We start from the raw sequence: 27,254 nt of genomic DNA on the forward strand, positions 1-27,254 counted from the left end.
TCTGCAGCGAAAGAGAGACACACTCAGCTGAAGGGGCTCAGATCAGTGGCCTCTTGTTGTGAGAGCAGGGTTTGTGTGTGTGTGTGTGTGTGTGTGTGAGAGAAAACAGGACAATAGCGCTCAGTGTAAATCCAGTATAGCCAAGAATTTGATTTTGTTGGTTTTTTTCACAAGCCAGTCCGAGCGAAAAACAGACTTATGCAACCTTAATCAACAACATGGCACTGGCAATCTGCTCCCACACGGCACAGCAGGCTGCTAGTCTGTCAGGTTTAGAGCCGGGCATCTGGAAAGCGTCTCTGAGGAATCCTGCTCACACGCTGTGATGTGGCAGGCTGAGAATGATCTGATTCAACCTGCTGCGTTGTGTCAAAATAAAAAGCTTTAGCATGCTCTGAAAAGTTGTTGGGGATTAATCACAGAATAAATGGTTCATGTTAAGTATTATATTAATAATTTAAAAGATAAAAACCATCCTAAAAAGTACATGAAAGTGATGTATATGATTCCAAGTCTTCTGAAGCAATGCAGTGGGTTTGTGGGTGGGTTCTTACACTGGACTCATTAATATTAATTAGATTGCACTGGTGTTCTGTATTCTAGCGTGATTACCTACTTAATATTCATAAGGCAACATTTTACCTTAGTGGTATTTACAAATTGATTGTCTGTATAAATGTTCATTGTACGTGTCCCATTATCAAGCCAGTTTTATGTTTGCTCAGATATTTTTACGAGTTACAAATCCACGACTTTAAGGGATGTTAAAATGTCCTAATTATCATCAATTAATCCTCTTTATTTATTTATTTATTTATTTACAGTATATGTGAAGTCAGTGTGCTAAAGTTTCCTCACCTGCAGGATCATGTGATTTTAAAATTTTATTCCAATCAAATATCAAAAACTTCAAGATCATCTGTGCAGGTTTTCATAAGATGTACATCACTCAACTAAAGTATAAACGCTAGATTTAATCTGATAATCTTGATCTGTTTAAGATTCATTTGTTTCATTTGAAATCCCAGTTTGACGATCAGCTGTTGGATTTTATAATGTTAAATTGTATATCACATCTGTCAACACACTCCCATTTTCAAAGAAAGCTTCTGTAAAGTTTGCCAGATGTCTGTTTTCAAACTGTAGTGTGGTGTTTAACAGGGTGTCTGTGTGAAATGTAGTTGTGCTCATGGAACAGTTCAGTATTGTCTCATGTTATTTGCCTTGGCCAGGTGCTGGGCCTCTTTCAGTAAACAGTGAGGTGTTTTATTGGAAAATAAAGTGCTCTGGAAAAAATAACAAGAGGACAGAAAAAATATATCTGATATACAACAGTGCACTTTTATTACTTAAACAATATGGAGGGCTTTGACAATTTGTGCTTCTTAAGCAAATGTTTGGTTTTGTTCTTATGAGCATGTCAGTGCTATTTTTGTATTATTTATAGACCTATTATTATAGTAATTATTAATATTTTAATTGAATTAATCATCAGGTTTCATTTTAATTTTAGTTTGTTTTAGTAATTTTATGCTTTTGCCAGTTTTATTGTAATTTTAATTTAACTTTATTTCATATATATATATATATATATATATATATATATATATATATATATATATATATATATATATATATATATATATATATATATATATATTAACACTGAATTAACACTTTAGTGTTTTAATACTTCATCAAACTAATTTTAGATAGTTTCAAAAACAACCCAAAATTGTTTCTTTAAAACTTTTCTCATCTAATATTCATATTATTTTTGTGTTTTAAGATTTTTTTCTTTGACAATGAGAAGATTGGTGCAGTTAACTTAAACCTATTTCATTTCAGTTAGTTGTCAAAAACGTAAATATTTAGTTTCTGATCTAATATTGATATTTTATATAATTTCAATGAACTATTTTTTATTATAGTTTAACTTTTAATTAACTGCATTGGTGCATGTAATATCAGCTAATTTCAGTTAGTTATCAAGGCAAAATTTCTAATTTTTAAAAAAACGTAAACACAAGTTTAGGTTTATCAATCAATACTCATATTTCATATTATTCCAGCGTTATTTCAGTTAACAGAAACTTTTTTATTTTTTATTAACAATAACAACATCAATGGATATAATGTTTAATACAGATTTTGTGTGTAGAGATTCATGAAATAGTATTTAAGTATTTAAGGACAGATAATCATTTACAGAACTTCCAATTTTTGATAGAAACTGTTTCTTTAAGATATAAAAAAGAAAACAAGTCGTTTATCCCCAAGTCACCATTAGCTCTGAAACAAGATGATACTTCTGGCCGACGCACAAAATCAAATGCACCGTTTGGCTTCAGCAGTACTCAGATAAAACCAGGTTGATTTATTCAGCTAAGATCTGGCAACAGATCTTATTAGTTGTGTGAGATGTGTCTATGACAGATGCAATATACTTGTTTAAAGGCACAAGCAGCATTAGCTTATCAGTCAATCTGCAGATGGCTGGAGCAGAATTGATTTGTGTGTCAGTTTGTGCTTCTCCAGGAAAGACTGAAATGAGCGCTTTCTAAACTAAAAATACACTTTGTAAATTAATTTTCTGGTCAATATATTCAACAAGAGTGTCACATTATGATAAAATATAGCCGTTTGGTTTTCACTGTTGTCCATACAAGCAGAGTTTCGATATGCCGTTGTTTTTAAAGGCCTAGTGTATTTTTGTGATTGTATGTGCTGTGCGTGTGTGTTTGTCATTCAGAGCCCAAGGTCACAATCTTCGTTTATCAAACCACATTGGTTGTCATGTTTCCAAGGCAACCCTCAGGAAGATGATGAGCGTCATTCTGTGACCTCTGGTTCAGGCCTGCATTAAGGCAAGCTTGCATTGCACCAAAGGCAAACACGGCATTATTGGAAGTGGGTTGGACGGTTAGCTTGTCGGTCAAGACTTACTTTGAACAGTTAATGTGCTGTTGTTGTTGTTTGGTGGACACTGTGGGTTTGTGTAATGTGATTGGGCGAGTCAACGAGGTTTCTTCCTCTTAAATAGGTCGGCAAGTAAAACCAGACAATGACAAACGGCAGATGGAAAATATACCGAGAAAGAGAACGGCTGATTAATAAAACGGAAGGATGAGGATATTAATGAAAAACTGAAAGATGTGATCTAAAAGGATTGTTATAGGCAGAGAATGGATGAGAAAATGAAAAGGCTCTTGTTCTCTGTTGGTTTGACTCCGGGGGTCGTTTTAATGCGTCCTCCAAGCTTGGGTTTGTTTGAGATTTGTCTGAATTAGACGGGACAAATATCCCTCGCTTAGTTTCCTAGAGACCCGTTCATCTGATTCACAGAGACAGCAGTATTGTAGAAGTAAAAAAAAAAAAAACTCAAGTCCAGCAAAGTTCTTCCTCAGTTTATAGTAGATGATTTGGCTGGAAACCTGTCTAGAATATGTCTGAGTCATATTTCATACAGATAACAAAAGAAAGGACTATTAAGATATTGGTAACACTTCACAATACGGTTTCATTTTTTTAACATTAGTTATCTTGTTAACATGAACTAACAATAAATAAAGTATCTAAGATTCTTTGGCATTGTGACATTAAACTTTGTATTTTAAAGAGTAAGTAACCTCTTTCTGTAAAAAGGGGACCTAGAAATAATAATTTTCTTATATGTTTGATCTAAAATGAAAATAATATTTGTAATAATAATAACAGACCTACATTATTATTTTGGAGAAAAAAAAAAACATATTTTAATTTTAATTTTTATAGAACAGCACGAAAACAGTTATGACTCATGTTTGTTCTGTCTTTAATTCTGCTTTCTTAAAGTAACCTTAGAATAAAGTCAATCTTAAAGTGGTCACAGTCTTTAACACTTATCAGTCGGCTTTTATTAGTGCAGATGAGGTGAAAAGAGTATGACAGAGTGCTAAAAACAGACTGTGATTCTGTGAAGTGCATGTCCAGTTAGACTTTATAGATAGAGCAGTACGAGATGAGTGGGAAAGAGGGCTAAAAATATCTTCAACATTGGCCACAAGTTTTGATTCTGTATGTCAGTGTCTAGCTGCTGGCAAAATTAACTTTATGTAAGAAAATGAAATGAGAAAATTTAGAACTTGTGTTTTATTTATGCATTCATACTTCAGCTTTAAATGCACCTTTTGTATTTTTGATTTCAGCTCTGATTTGGCACGTTGAGGTGCGGTGCATGCGGGCATTGTGTGTTGAATCCAGACGCTTTGCAATCGTTTTCTGCTGTACCTCTACTGTAAACAGAAACGTCAAACTGTTTTTGAGCGGATATGCAGTTCAGGTGTGTTCTTCAGGTATGCGTCACCTGATGATAAGCTGATGATTTGAGCATGTTGTGGGATGGTAATGGTGTTTGTTCCGTCTGCCAAATCAGTATAGTCAGCAGACTGCATCAAGAGAGGGAGAATACTATCATTTACTTCATAAATATTAAACACATCATTTTAAGACTCACACTAGAGCTTTGCAATTATTTTTATTTATTATATATTTTATATAAATATTGGCTTTTTTGTTTTTTAAAATATTGCTGAAATAATACAAGTTAATAACAAGTTAATAAGCATAAAATACACAGCACACACATTTATTGGGTCAAACAGAGCATATTTATATATGTAATATATAAATAAGTAATAAAAAAATGTAAAATGCAAAACAATAATTTATAATAATAATAATATTAAATGTAAATTATATTAAATATATTGAAATATGTATATACTATGCATACACCATATTAATAAATATATATACAATTTTGTACAAATAAATAATAAATAAATATTTTTTCTCTTTATCTTAAACACACACACACACGCACACACACACACACACACACACACACACACACACACACACACACACACACACACACACACACACACACACACACACCAAATTAATTTGGAAGTGAGTTGTCTCCTCTAAGTTTTCATTAGGAGAGCTGAATTATTTCCTGTGTAGAAATTAAGTCGAAATTTAGACTAAATCAGCTATACTTTTAAGTATTTATTTCTATTTCAGTTTGGATGCTGCTTATGTAGATATCAATGGCATTCACTTTGTTTTGAGCAGACAAATACTCCACATACAGTAGATACATGTGCACTGAGAATTTGGTCTGACATATTCAACCTACACAAATACATATTTGCACACTTATTACACAAGCATGCTGTACATAAACCGTACTTTCATTCTTGCTTTCGCTGATTAAATAAGGAAATGTATGAGGACTGTTCCTCATTTAGAGTTTTTGTGTGGGCTGAAAAACCACACGAAGAGCGTCTCTAATTCATAGTTAGCAACACAAACACACACGCTCAAACAGAGATAGTCTCACTTACCATTTAATACAGCGAGTGCATCCCAGGCCGTGTCCGACACATGTTGGAGATGGCATAAGGCCTCACCCGAGGCTATCTGCAAATGTCTTTGGTATGAAAGGAGCCTGTCTGCTAGCTTTACCCCATGACCTGTTTACAATAATGAGTCTCAGAAGTGGCCTATCTGCTTGGGGCAAAGACAGCAGAGCAGTCCTGAGCACAGCCAGAACAAACACATCACATGCTCGCTGACCGAGGGAAGTGTGGGACGCGGAGGAAAGGAGCAGACTGTAATTATGTGAAGGTAAAAGTTAGCATCAGAGATAATTTTGTTTAAGATTAAAATAGCCTTTGTTTACCCTATGCATAATACTGTATATTGGTAACTAATTGATTATTAGCTGACATAATATTTATATTTTAATTTATCGATTTTGAATGTGTAATTTTTTTTATTTTATATTATTTAACGCTTAAATATATATAAAAAAAAAAACTAAAATATTACAGTTTTGTAATCGTAAAATGTAACCTTATATATATTCTTTATCAAAGATAGTTAATATAATAAAAAAAATATATATTTTTGATGCCTAAATTCAACTGTAATATTGAATTTAAATTATGAAATTAAATTACGAAAATAATAGATTTTAGTCTATCTGTATTGGTAAAATGTATATTGTTAAAATAAATTGGGTTCAGAAAGTTTTTTTTTTAAATCAAAAATGGTAAAATAATGGTAAATAATACATAAATTAATTAATTGATAGAATAATTAGAATGTATATTAAATTTATAGTCATAAAATATTGTGAAATTATTAACTATTTTCTATTTTGATAGATTTTTCAACTGTAATTTATCAAACCATGGCACTTCATTATTATTATTATTATTATTATTATTATTTTAGTATTCTTTAATGAGTAAATGTGATTATTTTGTAATTGTCATTTTTGACTGATTTAGAACCCTGCACGACTATATATTCTATAGGACACAAATAATATTGATTCATTTTAAATATATATATATATATTTTTTTTTTTTTTTTTGTTTGTGAAGTACCAGTCTCCATTCACTACTTTCATCGTAAGGAAAAGAGACTCATTCTAAACATTTTCTTTAGAATTTCATGCAAGAAACAATATGAGTACACAATGACAAAATGTACACTTTTCTAAAGGATCTCTAAAGGAATGGGACGTGGAGGAAGCAACTCACAGTCTATTAACACACTGGAGTCTTGTCAGACACAGATTCCTCAGACAGACTCATTTGGGAGTCCATTGGCTGCTCTAAAGTGTGGCTACACAAGATTTATGTGTGTCACTGATTTGCCCCACTTACTTTAACAGTTCCCCACTGTGTCCTAGCAAAAACACGCCAATGTGCAGGTGGTGTGTGTGTGTGTGTGTGTGTGTGTGTGAAAGCATTGTCACTGAGGAAAACTGTGCCCTTGAACAATGCATCTCACCACAGGAATCTCCGCAGAGACACAGATAAATCCCTCTGGATAGAAAGCATAATGTTGTTCATTTATTTGCATGCACTCAGATGCAATCTAAACATGTGTTATGGAATATATATATATATATATATATATATATATATATATATATATATATATATATATATATATATATAAAAAAATGTAATCATGCTTACCTGTGCACTTGTTTCCTCAGGCTTTGCTATCGGCCTCATTCCACATGATACAGAGAGGGTCATTTCTTCTCATTAAATATCTGTCATCAGTCTTTGTGCCACTGCAGGCAGCTCTCAGTTCTTTATTAATTGCCGTGGGATACAGTTTCGACTCAAATACTCGGACTCCAGCGTGCTCTGGGATACTATAGAAAAATGCAGCATCTGATCGCACTTCATCACAGCAGCTAATGCAGAAAGCACTTTATTTACACCCTGCCTGATGAACGATGCAGCCTGAGAGGTTACCAGGGAGAAAGACTGGTGTTCAATGAAAATGCAGCACAAAATAGTTTTTGGTTTTTTTTTGCATCGGGATTATAGGTAAACATTTTATATATGTATGCAACAAGAAAAGTATATGTGGAGGGTGTAATGCTCCATTATTTTTGTGCACATCGCACTTTTACAAATTTATAATAAGCTTTTAGCTTTTTTGCAGTTCACCCATGTTGTGTGATGAACACATTTTTTGTGGCATTGTTTTGTGGTCTTGGCCTTTTCAAAGTTTAAAGATAGTGTTAAAATTGGTTTCAGTAAGATTTATTTATTTATTTATTTATTCATTTATTTTTTAAGAAATGAAGCCTTGCTAAGAAGAAGAGATAAAAACATTACAGAATCTTACAAACTTTTGTATATTGTTTGGAATAACCTGCACCAACAAATTATGCATATTATGACCAGGAATGTGTGTTAAAATCCTTATTTACAACCTTAAAACAAATTCTTGGTCTTAGCAAACAATCAGTATTTAGGAAATACATTTCCAGTGCATAGAATGGCCTTCCCCTTTTCCTCATTGCATATCCAGTTTCACTTATAAATGTCAAATTACAGAAGTGAAAAATGTTTGCGAATGCAGTTTCTTGTGGAGAATCTGAACATCTTAAATTTTGATTTCATGTTGACATGTTGAAATGCTGATACTCCATGTAGTTCACATTCAACTTTAGATTAAAAGTCTATGCATAATTATGGAGTAGCAAAGTATTAGGAATAAAGTAGGGTAGTTCAAATGAAGTTGAATCTAAAATTATTTCAGACATTTTTGGTGTTTGAACACCGGGATTCTCTCTATGCATTGTGCTGGTTTAGTGTATTAGCAACAGCACCCAGATCATTTTCTCAATGAAGAGCATCAGTGGCTGTGCGTGGGTGTTTTGTGGAGTGTCTTATCTCTCTGGAGCAGCTCTGATAGCACAGCTGAGACTGAATGAATCCTCATGGCTTTTTCTTTCCAGAAGTAGCCCACGACAGATAGAGAAGACACAGGCCGGCCTGCATTCAAAAAACTTGCTCTGAATTTCAGTTTATTTGCTTTCCGGCATCACTTTTACTTTTACTTTGGATTAAATATGATGCAAACTTACTGTGCGCCGTTTGTGTAATAAGCTTGATTATCAAAGCAGAGATCTAGTATTGTGTCAGTCATGTAACGATGCAGATTAAACTCTGATGGAAAACAATATATAGTCATGCACGTCAATTTTAAACACCTCTAAATTCATAGATTACTTCAGATGTGAGAATGTTTCATCACAGTTTAATCCGCTTAACACCATATGCACTTCAAATCCCAAAACTAAGTACGATGAAAGTAAATAATCATATTTAATCTGTGTAAAAGAGAGCTTTATGGCATCTCTGCTTTAAATGTCAGTGAGGGGATGCTCTCCGGTTTGAAGTATTTGGACTGGAACTGTTCTTGAATTGCTTTGGTGACATCTAGTGGTGAAGTAATGAAACATTTTTTTTTTCAATGCAGTAATACTGTAGCTTTCTGCTCCGTTGTTTTTGAATAGACTGTAATGCACAGTCACATTTAATTAAAGAAATGACATTAAATTTTATGAATATTTCTAAATAATCTACTGATATGTTCTCTTCTTTTCTTGCAGACACAATGGTCCTTGTTTTTTTCCTGTCATTAACAACTGCACAGCCTAACACAACCACAGACGGCTATAGCAGTGGTAAGTGCTTAGTATTTAAAATGAACATAATAGCAGTATTAATAATAAAATGAGCATTGCTGTTTTTTCTTCCCAAATCCTTTTGATTCTAAATGAAGAGCAAGACATTTATTAAAAATAAGTAATAATTTTATTTAGCAGTTTAATATTCACTGAAGCTAAATTCTTACAAATTAAAATGTCTTATATGCTGTAGTATTATACATTTCCTCTCGTGGAATACATGATTCTGATTGGTCAGTCAGTTTGCAGTCAAATATTTCTAAATCGTGTGCTAGTTTCTCACAGTGTAAAGTAATTACAGATTTTAGGTGCATTCATTAATTCATTAGGGTTAGATCTCCTACTTAACTATAAACTCCTTTTTTTCACCATTAAGTTTAATATTTCTAACAGTCATTTATAAATACATATACATATATAAATATTTTTCATTTTCAGATTTTTTTATTTATTTATATATTTTTTTATAAAGTGATTGCAACCTCTAAAAATTGATTTCAGAATGTTCATTACTCACAAATAAATGAATGAAATAAGTCATTGATAACAGTATAGTGACCCCGACTGGCTTCTGTTGTTGTGTAACATTTTTCAGTGAGATGTTTTCAGTGTTCTGCATCACGTAACCATCAGTGTGGATTTGTGTTAAACCTGTGGTGCATTACGCAGACTGTGATTTCTGGGTTGCAGTCAAGTGCTGATCTCAGAGTTAAGTGGGTGATTCATGTCAAACCTGCTTTTAAAAATGAATGAGCGATGCTTATCGCACAGTCAAAACAGCACCAGGCTCTATATTAAATCACTAATAATGCCTTAGCTTGACTGGCTGCCATACCTCTGAAACACTGAGCGCCGGAGCAGCTAAGTGTGTCTGTTTGTCGGCCAGTTTCCTGTTCTTTTGTTCACTGTGGGTTTAACTGCCTCTCCTTCTTCCTTAGAGTCTAGCGCATACATCCTGCTCATACTCCTGGGTCTGTCTGTCGTGGTGATTTTTCTAGGGTTGCTGACCTGGTTTTGCCTCAGGTATGACACACACACACACACACACTGTGAGTCTGTCATGCTCGTAAGCTCCACCTCTTTCAGATTAAGGGCGGGTCCAGGAACTGAAACATGCTGTCACACATTTATTCATACACAGCCTCAACGTGGTAGACCCACAGATTTTTATATGGTAGAGAGCGTGTCATAGAGTGTGTGTTTGTGGAGAAACAGCACCTCTGATGAAAAAGAACTCGAGTTTTCGTTGGTGAGACGGATGTGATGTTAGGATGTCGTCCCACATGTTGTGTTCGGGTTTAAACCTAATGTTCTTTGCTTTCTTTTAGGTTGAAAAACCAGAGGAAAGCTGTCATCACAGCCGTCGACAAGAAAGTACCAAATGGCATCCTGGAAGAGCAAGGTAAGCTCCCACTTGCTCTACTTCGATCCGGTTTAGTTGTTTCTGGTGTGATAAAAGCAATTTGTGGTTTGGAGAGCTCTGTTGTGAGTGAGATGTCTTGGCAAGTTTCACTTCATCAAATGTGCTATATTCAGCTTCCTGTTGTCTCCAGACGTTATGAGAGCAGGACGTGAGCGTCTTTGTGAGCTACACGTGCTGTTCTATCTAGAACGACTTCATGATTGCAGACAAAGTTCACTTTGGCTGAGGTTTATGGGTCATATTATGGTTTTTATGGTGATTTTTGAGGAATATGGTCATCTGAATGCCTGGTGTTTACAATGAAAGATCAAATCATTGATAAGCACTGATGTTGGGTTTACAAAGATATTCCACGTGTGATCTTTACTAAATCTCTTAACGTACAGTGCATTCAGGTAAACTGGGCCACTTTGGGACTGGGAAAAAATGGCCAAATTATCCTAAAAAAAAAAAAAAAAAAGACTTTTAAATGGTAACACTTTCCAATTGGGTTCCATTTGTTAGCATTAGTTAGCACGAACTACTGTAACAGAAACAAACACTAAAGCATTTGTTCATCTTTGTTAAAGTTAATTTACTAATACGTTATCAAAATCAAATGTTGTATTTTTTAATGTAACTTAATGGACTTGAGCTAACAATAACTAGCAATGAACAGTTTCATTTTTATTAACTAACTAACAAAGATTAATAGATACTGTAACAAATGTTTTGTGCATTGTTAGTTAATGCATTAATAACTAGTTCAGCGATAATGAGAAAATATCCATATTCCAAATCACTAAATGTGGTTTATATTGGACGTATTGGGTATTGTTTTGTTGCATAGATATGTGGTGAAACATAATGCTTTTTGTGGTTTGATTATCAATATTTCCTCAAGGAAATATTCATATATGACTAAATGCGAAAGAGGAAGATGGTTTAGTTTTAAACTGTTGTTCTTGTTTGCTTTTATTAGAGACTGCTGGCCATAGGTAATACAAATCACGAAGAGCTCTGTTTCAGACTCGGAGCGTGTTTCTTAGACAGCAGTGAGACTGAATGGAGATCAAACTATGATTTGGGATTTAGTCCCCAGAATCTCATGTCGTTCTCCTGAGAGACAGACCCTGTTAATGTCCTCAAGATGTCCGCATCTCAAACTGTGCTCAGATTTCAGGTTTTGTATTCAATTCTTATCTAGAGTCCAATTGTCACTGCAGGTCTTGCAGATTTATGCAATAGATTTCATATACAATCCTGATGGAAATCTCTCTTGAGGAATTTTACTGTGAGCCGAGACGTGAAACAGCACGCTCTAAACATGCAGGAAACTTTAGTTCAATAACATGTGCTGTGTTCTGTTCAGTTTGCATGTCAGTCTGAGTTTCGGTGTTCAGAGGAACGTCACACCTGTGTGAGGGAAGTGGCTTACCAACTTGCAGCTTTCTGTGCCAACATTTGATTGTCTCTTTGATGTACACTAAAAAAATACAGTAAAACAAAGTAAACTATCAAATGTATCTGGTGGTACAACTTTACTACTTTTTTTTGGTGGTACACTGATGTTTTAACTAGATCAGTGGAACCTATATAAACAGTGGAACCTGTCAAACCAATTACTAAAATGTGTGTGTGTGTGTGTGTGTTTGTATTTCAGTTGCTGAGGTGATTGCAAATTTGCTCTTATTTAGAAACCGTAAAGTAAATATGTATTTCAATCTCCTAGAGAGTCTTTACTTTTCGAGTGTTTGATTATAACATTCATGTGCCGTATTCCTCTACAGAACAGCAGACGGTGGTCTTACTGCCCAGATCCCCCTCCACATCCAAAAAATATCTCCCCATTCCCGTAGACAGCTTGGAAGAAGAGTATCGGATACGCTCGGCCGATGATGGGAAACTCTTCCGGGAAGAGTACAGCGTAAGTGATTAATCATGGATATATATATAATAACAAGTTGATTAAACAATATTGACAAGAAAAAAAGAAAACAACAACAGAAAAACAATCACAAATCACAGCTTCAGCAGCTTTTTAGAAGCCCTTTAGAATCAAACATGACAATTGCGACAATAGCTGTTTACACTAGTTACATCACTCATGTCGTTCTGGTTTTTGTGTGTGTTTTGTGGCAGACTGTTATTCTGTAAAGAAGCTGATGTGGTGCTGTTATTAACTGACATATTCATATGGATCAGCACATATCCGTCCACATACACTCACAGCTCAACTGCTCTCATTTCCCACTGAGAATGACTGGAATTGAGATGTCGAGGAGTCATCAGGCATTGAGTCAATCGAGAAAGCCCCTCTCTCCTGCTTTAGGCACATGATTCAAGATTCGCTGCTCTCACAGACCCATGATTCAGGAACGCACACTAAATGAACCATGTGAATTTTCTGTCCCATGGAAACCATGTTTATGCTCAACAATCTTAATGGCCACTTAAACTATTTACATCGGAATGGAAGTGGATCTGCTGGTTAAACAATCACCTATACATACAGAAATAAAGTGTCAGTAATATCATTCATTTAGGCAATAACAGAATGACAGATTTGGTGGGAATTTGAACAGCATGATCAGTTTTGCTCACATACAGAGTTATGTAGGAATGTGTTAGGGAACAATTCAAGTGCATTCAAATGAAAACGAATCAAATAATGTCTCAGGTGCGTGATCTACAGACGAGAGAGTTCAATAGACACATTAAACACAGTACACACAGTTTGCAATTAATGTCCGTTTAATTAAATGTACAGACTAGCTTTAATTGAGCAGAAAGTTTACAGCTTCTGTTATTCCCTGACAGTGTCAAATCCAAACAAAGGTTTATTCAATTTGGCATCCAAGATCAGATTTATGCATTTAGCAGAAGCTTTTATACAAAGTGACTTGCAGTGCATTCAGGCTATAAGGTTTTGTTTATTTGTATTTATTTATTTATTTACTTTACTAGTATGTGTATTCCCTGCGTAATTAACCCATGACCTTTTGCGCTGCTAATGCAATGCTCTACCATGGTGCAGTGGCTGTTGGTTTGGTGTTGTTAACGTGTCATTTGTATCGTTGACAGTCATTACCAGGGGGTTCGACTCAAGGAACATGTGAAGAGGCCAATAAAGATGAAAACAAGGAGAAGAACAGATATCCGAACATCTTACCATGTATGTATTCTCTCTCGTTCTCTTTATAAATGTTTATTGCGGGTGATATCAGACTGAAATTGTACCTCACTGCTGCTGCCAACTTCACGAATCTGACACAGCTTCCCTAAATAAAACATTTATCACTTTCAGTTCCTTGTGCCCACATCCATGGCATTTCACAGTTTTACTTCTGTGTTTCCAAACATTTTTTAAATATTTGGTCTGTAAGACACTTTTTGATTTAGCAATCAAATATGTGTATTTTTAGAAATAAAAATCTTTTTTTTTTTTTTTTTTTTATCTTTCCTGTTATCCAGATGACCATTCCAGAGTGATTTTAACACCGATCGATGGAGTCCCTTGTTCAGATTATGTCAATGCATCTTATATCGATGTAAGTGATTTGTAATGCTGTGAGAATTCAATGCGTCAATGTTCAAACATGCATTTACTTATTCAGTTCTACTTATTCAAAAAATAGCTCTGGAGCATGTGAATGTAAAACATTGAGAAACAAAACCATATGTTTTGTTATAATGCGTTACATGATTTAGCAAAATATTTGCACCCCTGTTTGCATTTAAATGTCGGTTTCATAAGCGAGTGCTTCTTTCTTCCCAGGGTTATACAGATAAGAATAAGTTCATCGCGGCACAAGGTGAGTGCATCTGAATGCAAAAATAAGATTGATTAGTCAAATTAATGACAACAGTTTCAGTAGCTATAAGCAGACACTTGATATAATGACCTCTGTGTTTCAGGTCCAAAACAGGACACGGTTGCAGACTTCTGGAGGATGATATGGGAACAGAAATCAGCTACTATTGTAATGCTAACAAATCTGAAAGAGAGAAAAGAGGTATGCAACCTTTTTTTTTATTTCTGGTGTGTTTCCTTGTGTTGGTCATGGGGTATACATAGTATAAATAGTATCTTTCATTATTTGTTTATTAGTAGTAGTGTCTCTTGCTATTTTTACTTCCTTTGGGTTCTCAAACCCTTGCAAGGTTAAAATAGGTTTCTCACACTTTTTTTCCCCGTGCTGAATCAGTCTATTAAATGAGATCCAAAAAAAACAGCAGCCAAAACAACCACTGACATCTCATCTAGATAAAGAAAGAAAGAGTGACCTTTCTTTGGATGATTTAGAAGATGAATCCTATTTTCAAGTTCTCAAGTATTTTATTTCATATGTGGTGCTGAAAAAATAAGTAAATAAATAAAAACAAATATATATATATATATATATATATATATATATATATATATATATATATATATATATATATATATATATATATATATATATATATATAATTTTTTTTTTTTTTTTTTTTTTTTTTTTTTTTTTTACCTGAAATTGAATAGAAACCAATGAGAGTCAGTAATCTGGGATGCACATGGCCCCAAATGAGAAATATTCACCAACTTTCAAGAAGAAGTAGTTTAAAAAAATAAAAAATAAACCAGCATTTTAAGTTTGAAAATTGAGTTTAAATCAAATTTACTGACAGCACAACAGGAGAGTTAAATAAATCAGATTTCTGAAAGCTACAGTAAATTAAAATTTTAATTATTATTTTAAAATTTAATTAATTAAAATTAAAGTTATAATGATTTTGAAATTTAAACAAATCCTCTTATCGTAGCAATAAATTAACATTATATTACTTGTCCATATGCATTGGCAAGTGTTCCCTTCGAACTAAAGTGCACAACATTGCACAGCGTACTCCTTATAGCTTAGAAAGCATCAGAATGTAAATAAAATGACTACAGACCCACTGAATTATGTGACTCTGGCCCACAGAACCAGTCTTAAGTGTAATTTTTTTAAAATTGAGATTAATACATCAGCTAAAAGATATATAAATAAGCTTTCCATTGATGTATGGTTTATTAGGATCGAACAATATTTGGCTGAGATACAACTATTTGAAAATCTAGAATTTGAGGGTGCAAAAAAAATCTAAATACTGAGAAATTGTCCAAATGAATTCTTAGCAATGCATATTACTAATCAAAAATTTAAGTTTTGATATATTTTACAGTAGGGAATTTACTAAATATTTTCATAGAACATGATCTTTACTTGATATCCTATTGATTTTTGGCATAAGAGAAAGATGGATAATTTTGACCCATACAATGTTTTTTGGCTATTGCTAATAATATACCCCAGCGACTTAAGACTGGTTTTGTGCTCCAGGGTCACATATTTGATTTCCCTTCAGTGCCTTTCTATAAACCCGATTTGTTGATCATCTTCAGTAATAACCCACAAGTGTCTCTGTCTGGATCTCTGATATTCAGATGTCACAGGACTCGTCTTTCTCTCCTCTTCGACACGGCCGTGAGCGTCTCTAGAAAGATGAATCAATAAGACACAAAACGGAGAGGAGATTAAAATCAGCTTTGGGTCGGGCTTGGAATCAATGATTTTAAAAATGGCTGATAAAGCTCTCTCTGGCCTTAACCTAATTAGTCAGTAAGAGCAATTTATCCTGCGCTCTCTGGATAATACTGACTGACAGACAGACTGTTTTAAGAGCTCAGATTAGTATCATGGTGTCTTAGAAGTCACCTTTACTCCTCTAATGCACTTCCAGCGGTTCAGTGCCAGTGTTGGACTGATTTACTCTACAGGATTGAGATGTAATGCATTTATGTTTATCTACAGAACATCATATTTTGACCTTGTATCATGTTTTCTGATGTTCATGTCTTTCTGTCTTCTCTACACTATGTGACTTTTATTAATAGCATTAACAGACATTGTTACGTTTCTATATTACATTGATTGTACTATATTGATGTACATTCAAATAGTGCATTATTTATTGTCTTTTCAAATGTGTTTTGCTGTTTGAATGCTGCGTTTTAAACAATATCTAATTGTACTTAATAATATAAGTCAATATCAATCAATAGTAATCACTTTGTATTTGAAATGCAATAGTAGCAGCTATATATATATATATATATATCCCCTTTACGTGCAAACATCGCTGACGGGCCCAGTTTATTATTGTTTCACTTTCACAGTACATTAAACATCACTCTCTTACTGGATCTAGACAAACTGTGCATCAATTGAAAGTTTAAAGACTCTAGCTTCGATATTTGACCAATATTTTGATACAACATTGTTGCAGTGACATTTAGTGATTTATGTCAGGAGTGCAAAATAATAAATCCGTATTATGCCCCATTTTGAATAGTCTCTGTTTGTTTGCTTCCGTGTACTCGAGCTGTGACCCAGACAGACTCTGATTGGACCTTCGGCTTGTCAATCTGACAGTCCCAAAACCAGACAGCGTCAGATCGTGTCACATGGTTCGTGAACAGTTCCTGGTTCATATCTGCTCACAACCACACTGAAACACCTCTGTATACACGAAATATCCGAATAATAAACCCGCGATTACGATAGAAAAGCTTGGTATGAGATTTTCTTGAGATCTGGGGCTTTTTATAAAATATAAAAAAAAATGTACATCGGAAATGCTAACTTGTGCAGCTATGAAAAAGGCTACAAATAGCATATTTTTACAATAGTAAACGACCAAATTCCACCCCTGATCGCTAAAGGAAGTTATTATAAACACTCGATCGGGGTTTAAAGTGAGTTTTGTATAAAAGTGTACTAATAATTTCATAAATTGTCTGATGTAGCTTGATGCTAACGTAGCTCTAATGCTACTAATAGCAGGTGCTTTTCTTCTTCATAATGCATTTTTGTCTCAATAATTCACTTAAGGTCGTAAGAAAATGTTTTGTTGTATTTTTATAGTAAGACTTTTGATAAATAAGGGCTAAATGCAAAGAGAGACTGAAGTGAGATCGCTGCTTTGTTGCTTTGTAAAGCCTGAAAAACCACAATCAATGCTAATAAAGGTGGAATAAAACAAAAGAATAATGATAAAAGAATAATGCGGATAATGTGTCGTACCTGGCGGAGGTGTGAAAGGCTCGTTTGGTGAGAACAATACAATGAATCGGGGAGTTTTGCAAAGCCAACACACATACAAAATACACAGAAGAGTTTACATGTGAGATCTTGGCCATAAATCAATCTGATTAGCCTTCTATAAAAAACACACATGACATGGCCTTAGAAAATATTTCATAAAATTCACAGTTTTACAGATTAGATTCTGAAAGACTTTTTGAAAGACTTGTGGCTTTAGCTACACTCTATTTCTAAACTCATATCTTGCATCAACACATTTTTAAATACATTTAAAAAATATGTTTTTAATATTTTATTTTTGTTTTTATGTTTGAGCTTATATATCTCTATTATCATAACAGTCTGAGTGATTCTGATTCCTGAACAGTAAACTTTGAAGTGTCAGCTTTGTGAACATATGTTGAATATGTATCTAGTCAGAAAGAATCATGAGCAGAAACCTTTTTATTTTGGGTATGTCATTTCTGTCTCCATGACAAAAAAGGAGGTGCCTAGAAAGGGGATATATATATATATATATATATATATATATATATATATATATATATATATATATATATATATATATATATATATATATATATATTACCATCAAGGCATTACTTTTATTTTTTAGAAAAAATATTTTTTTAAATATTAACTAGATTTGCATCTATATGTGTCCTACAAAAGCAAAGAAGGGTTGCATTCATTTATTTCAAGTACAATAATATTGATTGCAATAGTAATACAATTTAAAAAAGAAAATAAGAAATAAAGAAAAATAATGGCAAAAAATATTTTTAAGTATGGTTATTTAATAAAAGGACAACATTTCTTCCCCCTAAATATTAATAAAATTACAAAAGAAAGTAAGAAATACACTAAAATAATAATAAATATACTAGCAGCTATATTTTCTGCTATGGAAGCAAAGCAGGTTAGGTGTATTTTGTTGGCTTATTTTATTTTAATACGAGTGAGAAAAATATACAAAATAGATACATAAAATTAAAAAAATAAATGTATTTATTTGTAATTACATTTATTAAATGTAAGACAAATCTGAATTTAATATTAATACAATTTAAAAAGAAAGTTAGAAATAAACTAAAACAAAGAAAACTATTAGCAGCTACATTGTTGCACTGTGCAGGTTAGCTGCAATATGAAAAATAAATAAAGATGTGAGATGGTAGGTTGTAGTATAAATGTGTTGTGTTTTTCTCTGTAGGATAAGTGTTATCAGTATTGGCCTGATCAGGGATGCTGGACGTACGGTAACGTCCGTGTTGCCGTAGAAGACTTTACAGCACTGGTGGACTACACAATACGCAAATTCTGTGTGCAATATGTAAGTCTGAACACACCCATGCATGCTGAAGATATGATACTGACTCCTGCAGTTATATGCATATGATTCTGAAGGGGATTTTCTCTGCTGTTGTCAAGTGCAAGTATATGTGTGTTTTTCCTGTGTCAACACACTCTCACCTGTCTGTGTCCACCGCAGCAGGCCAGCGATGGCACTAAAACGCCCCGTCTGGTCACGCAGCTTCACTTCACCAGCTGGCCTGACTTCGGCGTTCCCTTCTCGCCCATCGGCATGCTGAAGTTCCTGAAGAAGGTGAAGCAGGTGAACCCGTCGTACGCCGGGCCCATCGTGGTGCACTGCAGGTGGGTTGTGTTTCAGCGTGACTGTTGTTGGAGAACCACACGTCTGGTGCCTATCATTTTCCATACGTGAAGTGTGACGTGATGTTTTGATCTGTAAGACCTTCATGCGAAGATGATGTTTTGACCTTATGATTAGTTAAAAACTTTAATGTCACTATTTTATTCCTTTTCTCAATAGGCATATTGGATTCAATAAGCATTATTACATTACTGTATTAGTAATTAAACAAAATTATAAACTCAACATCGAAAATGATGTGAAATTTTCATGTAATTCTATCTTATTTTCATTTATAAAAGTACAATACTGATATATTAATTAACATAATGTTCAATGACTTGTTAATGAAAGTGAATATTAATCATTAACCTTATTATACTACTAACTGTAGTAGGCCCGCTATTACTAATATTAATATTAGTAGTACTTAATAGTGTACTTAGTCGTACTTTTACTGATAGCACTCAAAGCAATGAAAAACAAATGAGATTATATAGAGTATATAGAAATATATAAACCTTTCTTCTCAAGATTTGATCGTTGTGATGTTATGAGAATAATAATGTTCATTAAAAAGTCAATGTTAATTGAATTCAGTGTTATCTATTGAAAAGTAATATTATCTAAAAATATCTGTACTATAACAAAGCAATTGCAGGTTAACTGAGAATTTCTACAATAATATATAATATAATTTATAATTAAATATTTTTTATTTCATATTTTCAATGTTTTATATATATAATTTTTTTTTTTGACTTTTTAAAATTATTATTATTATTATTATTTAAAACAAAACCATCACCTGTAAGTATTAAACTTCAGTCCATAACTGGAGTCATTTGGAAGTTTTGTTTTATTTATTTTTTACATTTGACATTAAAGCTTTATCAAGAGGCCAAACTTCCTGATCAAACGTCTTATTTCCACAAAGTAATAGTACGTTGCAGATTTGAATTTAAGCTTTAGTAAAAGGGACAAATTTTACATAACTTCCATACACTGTAATTATTTTCGAGACCTGTCAGACTCTTTTGTGTCAGTCTGTCACGCATGCATAATTTATTTTATCAGACAATGATATACATTATTTAGAACGATTAGCATGTGATTTGAATTAGGTGAATGTAGGTCTTTTTTCGCTGCTGATTCCCAAATATATAAAGTGAATTGATGTAGGTCCCTGGCTGTGTTTCGTGACACAATAGTCGGTCTGTCCTCTCGTCATCAGTGTCTGTGTCACAGTCCTGTGTCCTGAACAACCAAACACAGCATCAGCAGCAAAACCAGACACTTCTATTGAGGGTTTGTTCATTCATTTGCTTGATCACGCTTGCCCTCTAGTGTTCAAACGGGAAATGTTTGTTTGACACACACAAGTGTGAGTGCTTGCTCTTGTTTGTGTGTAGATATTACTCACTTGCAAAAAAAAAACAACAACAAAAAAATAAATAAAAAATAAAACATAAAAAAATTGTCTTGAAGATTTTCGGTGAAATGAACAGTTAAAGATTAATTTTAATTTAAAGAAAATTACCACCTATAATGTACAGTATCTGTGTTTGTTTAATAATTTAATATATTTTTTCTAATATATTATATATATAAAATATTTCTTAATATACTATAAATTAAAAAGATGCAAAAATATTCTACTAAAAAAAATGTTTTTATCCATCAAGGTCAATGATTTATATTGTGAAAAAGTGGTAAGTAAATGCATAAATAAATAAACAATTTCTAAATATAATATAAAAAAATGTATGTGTATATTAACAATTTGGTTTTCAGGAGTGGACCATAAATTTTTTTATTAATTTACATTTGAAAAATAAATTCAATTATAGTGTTAAAACAAACATAAAATAGTAAATAAAAATAAAAATGGTCATTCAAATATAACTAATATAAAATCTATTTCTAAAAATAAAAAAATAAAAGATATTAAAAATATAGAGAGATTTTTATTCATCAAGATTATTGATTTATATTGTGTAAAAGTTGTCTCTGTATGATAGCAGTTTCCAAAAGAGGGTTTTATTTTTGTTAATATTGTGAATAATTGCGTCTGTGTTGTGTGTCCATCAGTGCCGGCGTGGGCAGGACAGGAACCTTCATCGTCATCGATGCCATGATTGACATGATGTACTCAGAAAAGAAGGTGGACGTCTTCGGTTTCGTGTCACGGATACGTGAGCAGAGATCGCAGCTCATTCAGACGGATGTGAGTACAGCATGTCACTGGCTTTTGCATCACTTTTCTTCTGCTTATTTAACTTATTGTCATTAAAGAACAGGTGGCAGAAGTAGTTATCTAGAAGTCATGCAAGCTTAAAGATGACTGAAAATCTGCTTTGTGTTGTAGTTGCAGTACTCCTTCGTCTATCAGGCTCTGCTGGAGTACTTCCTGTACGGAGACACGGAGCTGGACGTTTCCTCTCTGGAGGGTCACCTGGATAAACTTCACAACACCAGTGCGCCGATGGACCGCGTGGGCCTGGAGGAAGAGTTCAAGGTGGGGATATTAGTGGTGTGCTGTTGCTTACTGATCTGGATTCAACAGATTTTAATGCATTTTTAATGCTGGCTTTGCAGAAACTGACAAACATGCGTATAATGAAGGAAAACATGAGGACGGGTAACCTGCCTGCCAACATGAAGAAGAACCGAGTCCTTCAGATCATTCCATGTGAGTTTAAGATCATCTGCATTCATGAAGAACAAAAAACTGAGTGAATTATGTGAACTTATCTAAAAACGAACATAAATATAAATGTCTTTTTTCGATCTAAAATGTTGCTCGGCTGTGTTTAGAAGGAAGTTCATCAGAAATCTCTCTTCCTTTTCCTGTTCTCCTTGTGACTTCAGTTGGAATCGTGAGACTTGCAGTTCAAAACACCAGAGGTTTACGCTAGAGGTCAATTTACGTCTTTTCTCATTCATTTGTTCAGATGATTTTAACCGAGTCATCCTTTCGATGAAGAGAGGTCAGGAGTTCACCGATTATATCAACGCATCTTTCATTGATGTAAGTTTTTAACTCTTACATGTGTGATGAAACATTATTAACATTGGTTGTTGCCATTTTTATTTTAAGCATGTTTTCTTTTAGGGCTTGTGCTTGAATTAACCAGGTCCAAAAAACACTTTTTGCCAATTGTTTGTATTTTTCTTATATTTGTCCTTATGAAAAAGTGTGAATATTTAGCTGTTTTTCATGCATATTAGTGACAGTCAAACCAGAAAGAAAGAAAGGATGATGGTAAAACTTCCACTCAGATAAAAGTTGTTGGAAGAATGTGTCTTGAATAATGAAATAGTTTACCTTTCAAAAGTTTGGTCTTGATGAGAATTAAATAAATAAATAAATAATAATAATAATCATCATCATCATCATCAAGTCTTCATTTATTTGATCAAAAAATAGTAACAGTAAAAACAGTAAGATTGTGAAATATTATTACTAAATATTATTATTAAAATGTAAAATAATAATAATAATAATAATAATAATAATAATAATAATCATCATCATCATCAAGTCTTCATTTATTTGATCAAAAATTAGTAACAGTAAAAACAGTACGATTGTGAAATATTATTACAAAATATTATTATTAAAATGTAAAATAATAATAATAATAATAATCATCAAGTCTTCATTTATTTGATAAAAAATTAGTAACAGTAAAAACAGTACGATTGTGAAATATTATTACTAAATATTATTATTAAAATGTAATTTATTTCTGCGATCAAAGCTGAATGTTCAGCATCATTACTCCAGTCTTCAGTGTCACATGATGCTGATTTGCTGCTCAAGAAACATTTTTTTTTTCAGGATTATTTAATGAATATGAAGTTCAAAATAACAGCATTTATTTCAAATAGATATTCTTTCTAACATTATAAATGCCTTTACTGTCACTGTTGATCAATTGAATGCATCCTTGCTCAATGAAATAAATTAATAAATAAAAAATCCTGCCTCTTATGAATGTAACTGTCAGGCTATTATTCTAATAATTTTATTTAAACCTTGTATTATGTTGCAGTTTCTCACAAATGGTCAAGTTACTGTTTTATTTGCACTCCAGAGCCAGTTTGTATTGATATCCCGGTCTGTAGTGATCATATTATCTTGATGTGTTTATGTTTTGCAGGGATACCGACAGAAGGACTATTTCATCGCCACGCAGGGTCCTCTGGCGCACACGGTGGATGATTTCTGGAGGATGGTTTGGGAATGGAAGTGTCACTCGATCGTGATGCTGACAGAACTGCAGGAGAGAGATCAGGTACACACACTCGTTACAAATCCACTCTCACACGACTTCCTGTCAGCTTTGTCATTTGGAGAGTACTGTATGTGTGTGTGTGTGTGTGTGTTGCAGGACAAGTGTTTGCAGTACTGGCCTACTGAGGACTCGGTGACTTACGGAGACTTCACGGTGGAGATTAAAGGAGACACGCTGTGTGACACGTTCAGTCTTCGAGATCTGCAGCTCACTTTCCGCCCGGTGAGTGCACATTATGAGCTTCTTTGCATTGTGTTTTTTTGTAATACTTGCATTGTGCATTCAGTTTGCCTTGGTGTACATTGGGAGTTCATATGTAAAGGCTGCTTGGATGCATGTGTAATGCATGTTGTGTGTGTGTTGTTAACAGGAGAAGCAGACACGTTTGGTCCGGCAGTTTCATTTCCACGGCTGGCCAGAGATCGGGATCCCAGCCGAAGGTAAAGGGATGATCGACATCATTGCTGCGGTGCAGAGACAGCAGCAGCAGTCGGGCAACCACCCCATCGTCGTGCACTGCAGGTGATGCATTTACCTAGCTGTCTAAATGAAGTCTCACTGTAGACCAGAGATTCAGAAACCATTTTTATCAACGATCTAAAATATTTACTTGAAGTACCCCCTGAGACTTTAGGTGAATACTTCTGTAATTTAACAATATATGCATATGTTCATGGTTCACTGGTCACATGAAATGCACATAAAAAAAATTACAATTTCTATTTTTTTTTTTAAACATTACTTATTGCATTATTTAAAAATATATAATTAATTTTTAACTTTGCATCAACTCACAAACTCTTGTTGCAAACCCCAGTTTGGGAAAAAAAAAACACCTTCCGATAGACTTATTAGGGCTTTATTAATTGTATTTGATAAAGATTAATCAAAACCTTACCACTTTAATAAAATGTTTTCAGGATGAAAACGTTATTAATTTACTACTAATTTTCAGCACTGAAAAAAAAATCAATGCTACAAATTTGATCCCCATAACTTTTAGTGTATTTTGAGATACTATTAATGAGATACTAATATAGTTTTATTAATCATTTGAGTCATTTTTTTTTTTTCATATTCATTTTAGCAAAGGTTTTAGTAATTTTTTTTATGGTTTTTGTAATTTTTTGAAGTTGACAATGCCTTAGCAAATAGCTGAAATAAAACATTTTCTATACATAATTTAATTTCAATAATTTAACTTTTGACGCTCTAGCGGTTAATAAACAGAACTGCTTGCGTCTTGCGGAAGAACATCGTAGCCGGAACTACTTCTCTCTGTTTATGTCTATGAAGAATCACAAAGGTACTGGGTTACTCCGCCGCGGTACCCCCGAAGCAATCTAAAAAACACCTACTTATTATAGGTGCACCCTAGTGATTCAGGACAAGCTAAAAACACGGTTTGGAAAATGGATTCATGGTGTACTCACTTATTATATACATTTTTCTACATTTTGAACACAAACAAAGTTACGGACAACGGCTCTGATTGGTTGTTTCTTACCGGGAGCGGATGAATTTATGCAAATGGCAATAGGACACTGGGAGGAGCCAGAGGAACTTGATTTTTTCACAGATTATCTGTCTCATATTCTACTGTCAGGACATAATGACAGGTTTAACAAATATGTAAAAAAATATATTTTTACAAAAGTTACCTAGTGCAGCTTTAAGTATGTCATGTGTTTTGTCTGTGTGTGTGTGCTCTGCAGCGCCGGAGCGGGTCGGACCGGTACGTTTATCGCTCTCAGTAATATTCTGGAGCGAGTGAAAGCCGAGGGTTTGCTGGATGTGTTTCAGACAGTGAAGAGTTTACGAATGCAGCGGCCACACATGGTGCAGACAGTGGTCAGTGCAAATACACTTCATACCCTTCATATCCATCTGAATGCTATGTGGGAATTTTGCTCAAATGATTTTATTCATGTATTATTTCTTGTTCTTTCTCTCCGTCTGCAGGAACAGTATGATTTCTGCTACAGAGTGGTACAGGACTTTGTCGACATTTTCTCAGACTATGCCAATTTCAAATGATCTAATCTGCCTTAAATGTTTGAGTTTGATGCTTTTTTACACGTCAGTCGGTCAGGATTTTACACCGCGACTGGAAGATAATTGCGCTCTATTTTGCTATGCACTTCTCCTCGATGTTACTAAAAGACCACATCTCTCTGTAATATACTAAGGCTACTAAAGTTTTTAAAAAGTGTTAATTGTTTTGTCTCCTTTATAACATATTTAAATTAGTTTATTTTATTTTGGTCTTAAATCATCTTTCTCATGACGGATCATTCCTCTGTTGTTATTGTAAAATATTGTTTTGTCTGTTTATTTCTTCAACTAATTATTTGTATTTTTTATTAAGCGGCGCGTGTAGAATTTGTAAAGCTGTTGGTGGTTTGTATTTATGCACTGTCGCAGACAGGACGTCCTGCCAGATAAAACATGTATGTGAATGTTCCATGCCATTTTATTTATTCAGAGTTATTGTCTTACAATTTATGAGATATATCATTGTGTCAAAAAGTTGTTTTGTTTCTGTCTTTAACATTTTACTCATCAGTCATTGCAAATGTGAATTTTTTTTTTTTTTCCAAAACAGCAAATATACATAAAGCGAGTGAGATTATTTAGGTTTGACAGGAAACGGCTAAAGTATTGTTTGTAAGAAGGGCACAAACACATTCACATGATGATGTAACATCGGCAAGAATTTCTATTAGATGTGATCTTGCACAGAAACAACAACTGTATGAGACTCATGACCTTTGACCTTAAACATCCTGCCTCTGTTTCCCTGAGAATGATGCTGAGAAAAACTGCACAGGTTTTTAAAGCACACACACCACTGATTGTTGCCTTGCAGAAGGCCAAGGATTTACAAATAAATGAACAAATGCATTATGAAATCACACTGTTGTCCTGTGTCTTATTTCTAGTTGGGATTTTCGGATCAATAAATCAGGTTTACAAAAGGAATTAGAAGCATAAGAAAGTAAAACTAAAATTTACAAATGCAAATTAATAACTGAATAAATGTTGAGAGTAAGTCAATAATTCTATTTTTTTTTTAAGTTTATAATTAAAATGACAATATTAAAGGTGTATGATTATGCTTTAACTAATAATAATAAAATAATGAATAATGAAAAACTAAATAATAAAATGATTATTTAAAATAATAATAATGGTCAAATCACATCTTTCTAAAAATAAATACAAATATATTGAAAACATGTTAAATGCTAATTAAAATGTTTTATTGATATAAAATGTAGTTAATTAAATAAATACATTTTGAGGTTTTGAGCAGAGCCAAGAAGTCAGGCAAAAAACTAACTTTTAGTTAATAAACCAACAGCTACCGTCATCTAGTGGACATGTTTGTTAGTGTTTCATTTTCTTTTGACATAAAAACCAGGCCTACTGTATATAAGCACATGCTTGATAAATGCAAATATATTTTCAGAATCTACTGTATATTATGCTTTTATAAAGCATGTGCAAAATTACTTTTTTTATTACTTATCTTTATTTTATTTATTTATTTTTTAATTTGAATGAGACATTATTATAATAAAACTAAAAATATATAAATTGAAACACTTATATGCACAACCCTTTGGTCAAACTTGTTTTCAAATGTGTTTTGTGAATAATATAATACTACACAGAAATATATACGGAATGGAAAAATATGTAAATA

At 33.3% G+C, this 27,254-nt stretch overlaps 1 protein-coding gene across 5 annotated transcripts in view; it reads left to right on the forward strand.

Moving 5' to 3' along the window:
- Nucleotides 1-26,460, forward strand: part of LOC113055864 (receptor-type tyrosine-protein phosphatase epsilon-like) — a 64,916-nt gene extending 38,456 nt beyond the window's left edge. For 2 of the 5 annotated variants that reach the window (XM_026222236.1, XM_026222237.1), the window contains exons 3-21: nt 8,981-9,055; nt 9,997-10,081; nt 10,387-10,460; nt 12,251-12,387; nt 13,545-13,635; nt 13,935-14,011; nt 14,239-14,275; nt 14,379-14,476; nt 18,804-18,923; nt 19,083-19,246; nt 21,336-21,471; nt 21,613-21,762; nt 21,843-21,936; nt 22,199-22,275; nt 23,411-23,545; nt 23,642-23,767; nt 23,916-24,067; nt 25,261-25,396; nt 25,508-26,460. In XM_026222236.1, coding sequence (XP_026078021.1) covers nt 8,986-9,055; nt 9,997-10,081; nt 10,387-10,460; nt 12,251-12,387; nt 13,545-13,635; nt 13,935-14,011; nt 14,239-14,275; nt 14,379-14,476; nt 18,804-18,923; nt 19,083-19,246; nt 21,336-21,471; nt 21,613-21,762; nt 21,843-21,936; nt 22,199-22,275; nt 23,411-23,545; nt 23,642-23,767; nt 23,916-24,067; nt 25,261-25,396; nt 25,508-25,582 — 2,034 coding nt within the window. In that variant the 5' untranslated portion in view covers nt 8,981-8,985 and the 3' untranslated portion in view covers nt 25,583-26,460. Of the gene's footprint in view, nt 1-5,590; nt 5,674-8,980; nt 9,056-9,996; nt 10,082-10,169; nt 10,308-10,386; nt 10,461-12,250; nt 12,388-13,544; nt 13,636-13,934; nt 14,012-14,238; nt 14,276-14,378; nt 14,477-18,803; nt 18,924-19,082; nt 19,247-21,335; nt 21,472-21,612; nt 21,763-21,842; nt 21,937-22,198; nt 22,276-23,410; nt 23,546-23,641; nt 23,768-23,915; nt 24,068-25,260; nt 25,397-25,507 lie in introns of those variants that run through there. The other 3 variants (XM_026222238.1, XM_026222239.1, XM_026222240.1) reach the window with 3 other exon arrangements.
- The last annotated feature ends 794 nt before the right edge of the window (nt 26,461-27,254 follow it).

The sequence above is a fragment of the Carassius auratus genome, chromosome 37, assembly GCF_003368295.1.
Source record: "Carassius auratus strain Wakin chromosome 37, ASM336829v1, whole genome shotgun sequence".
NCBI lineage: Eukaryota > Metazoa > Chordata > Actinopteri > Cypriniformes > Cyprinidae > Carassius > Carassius auratus.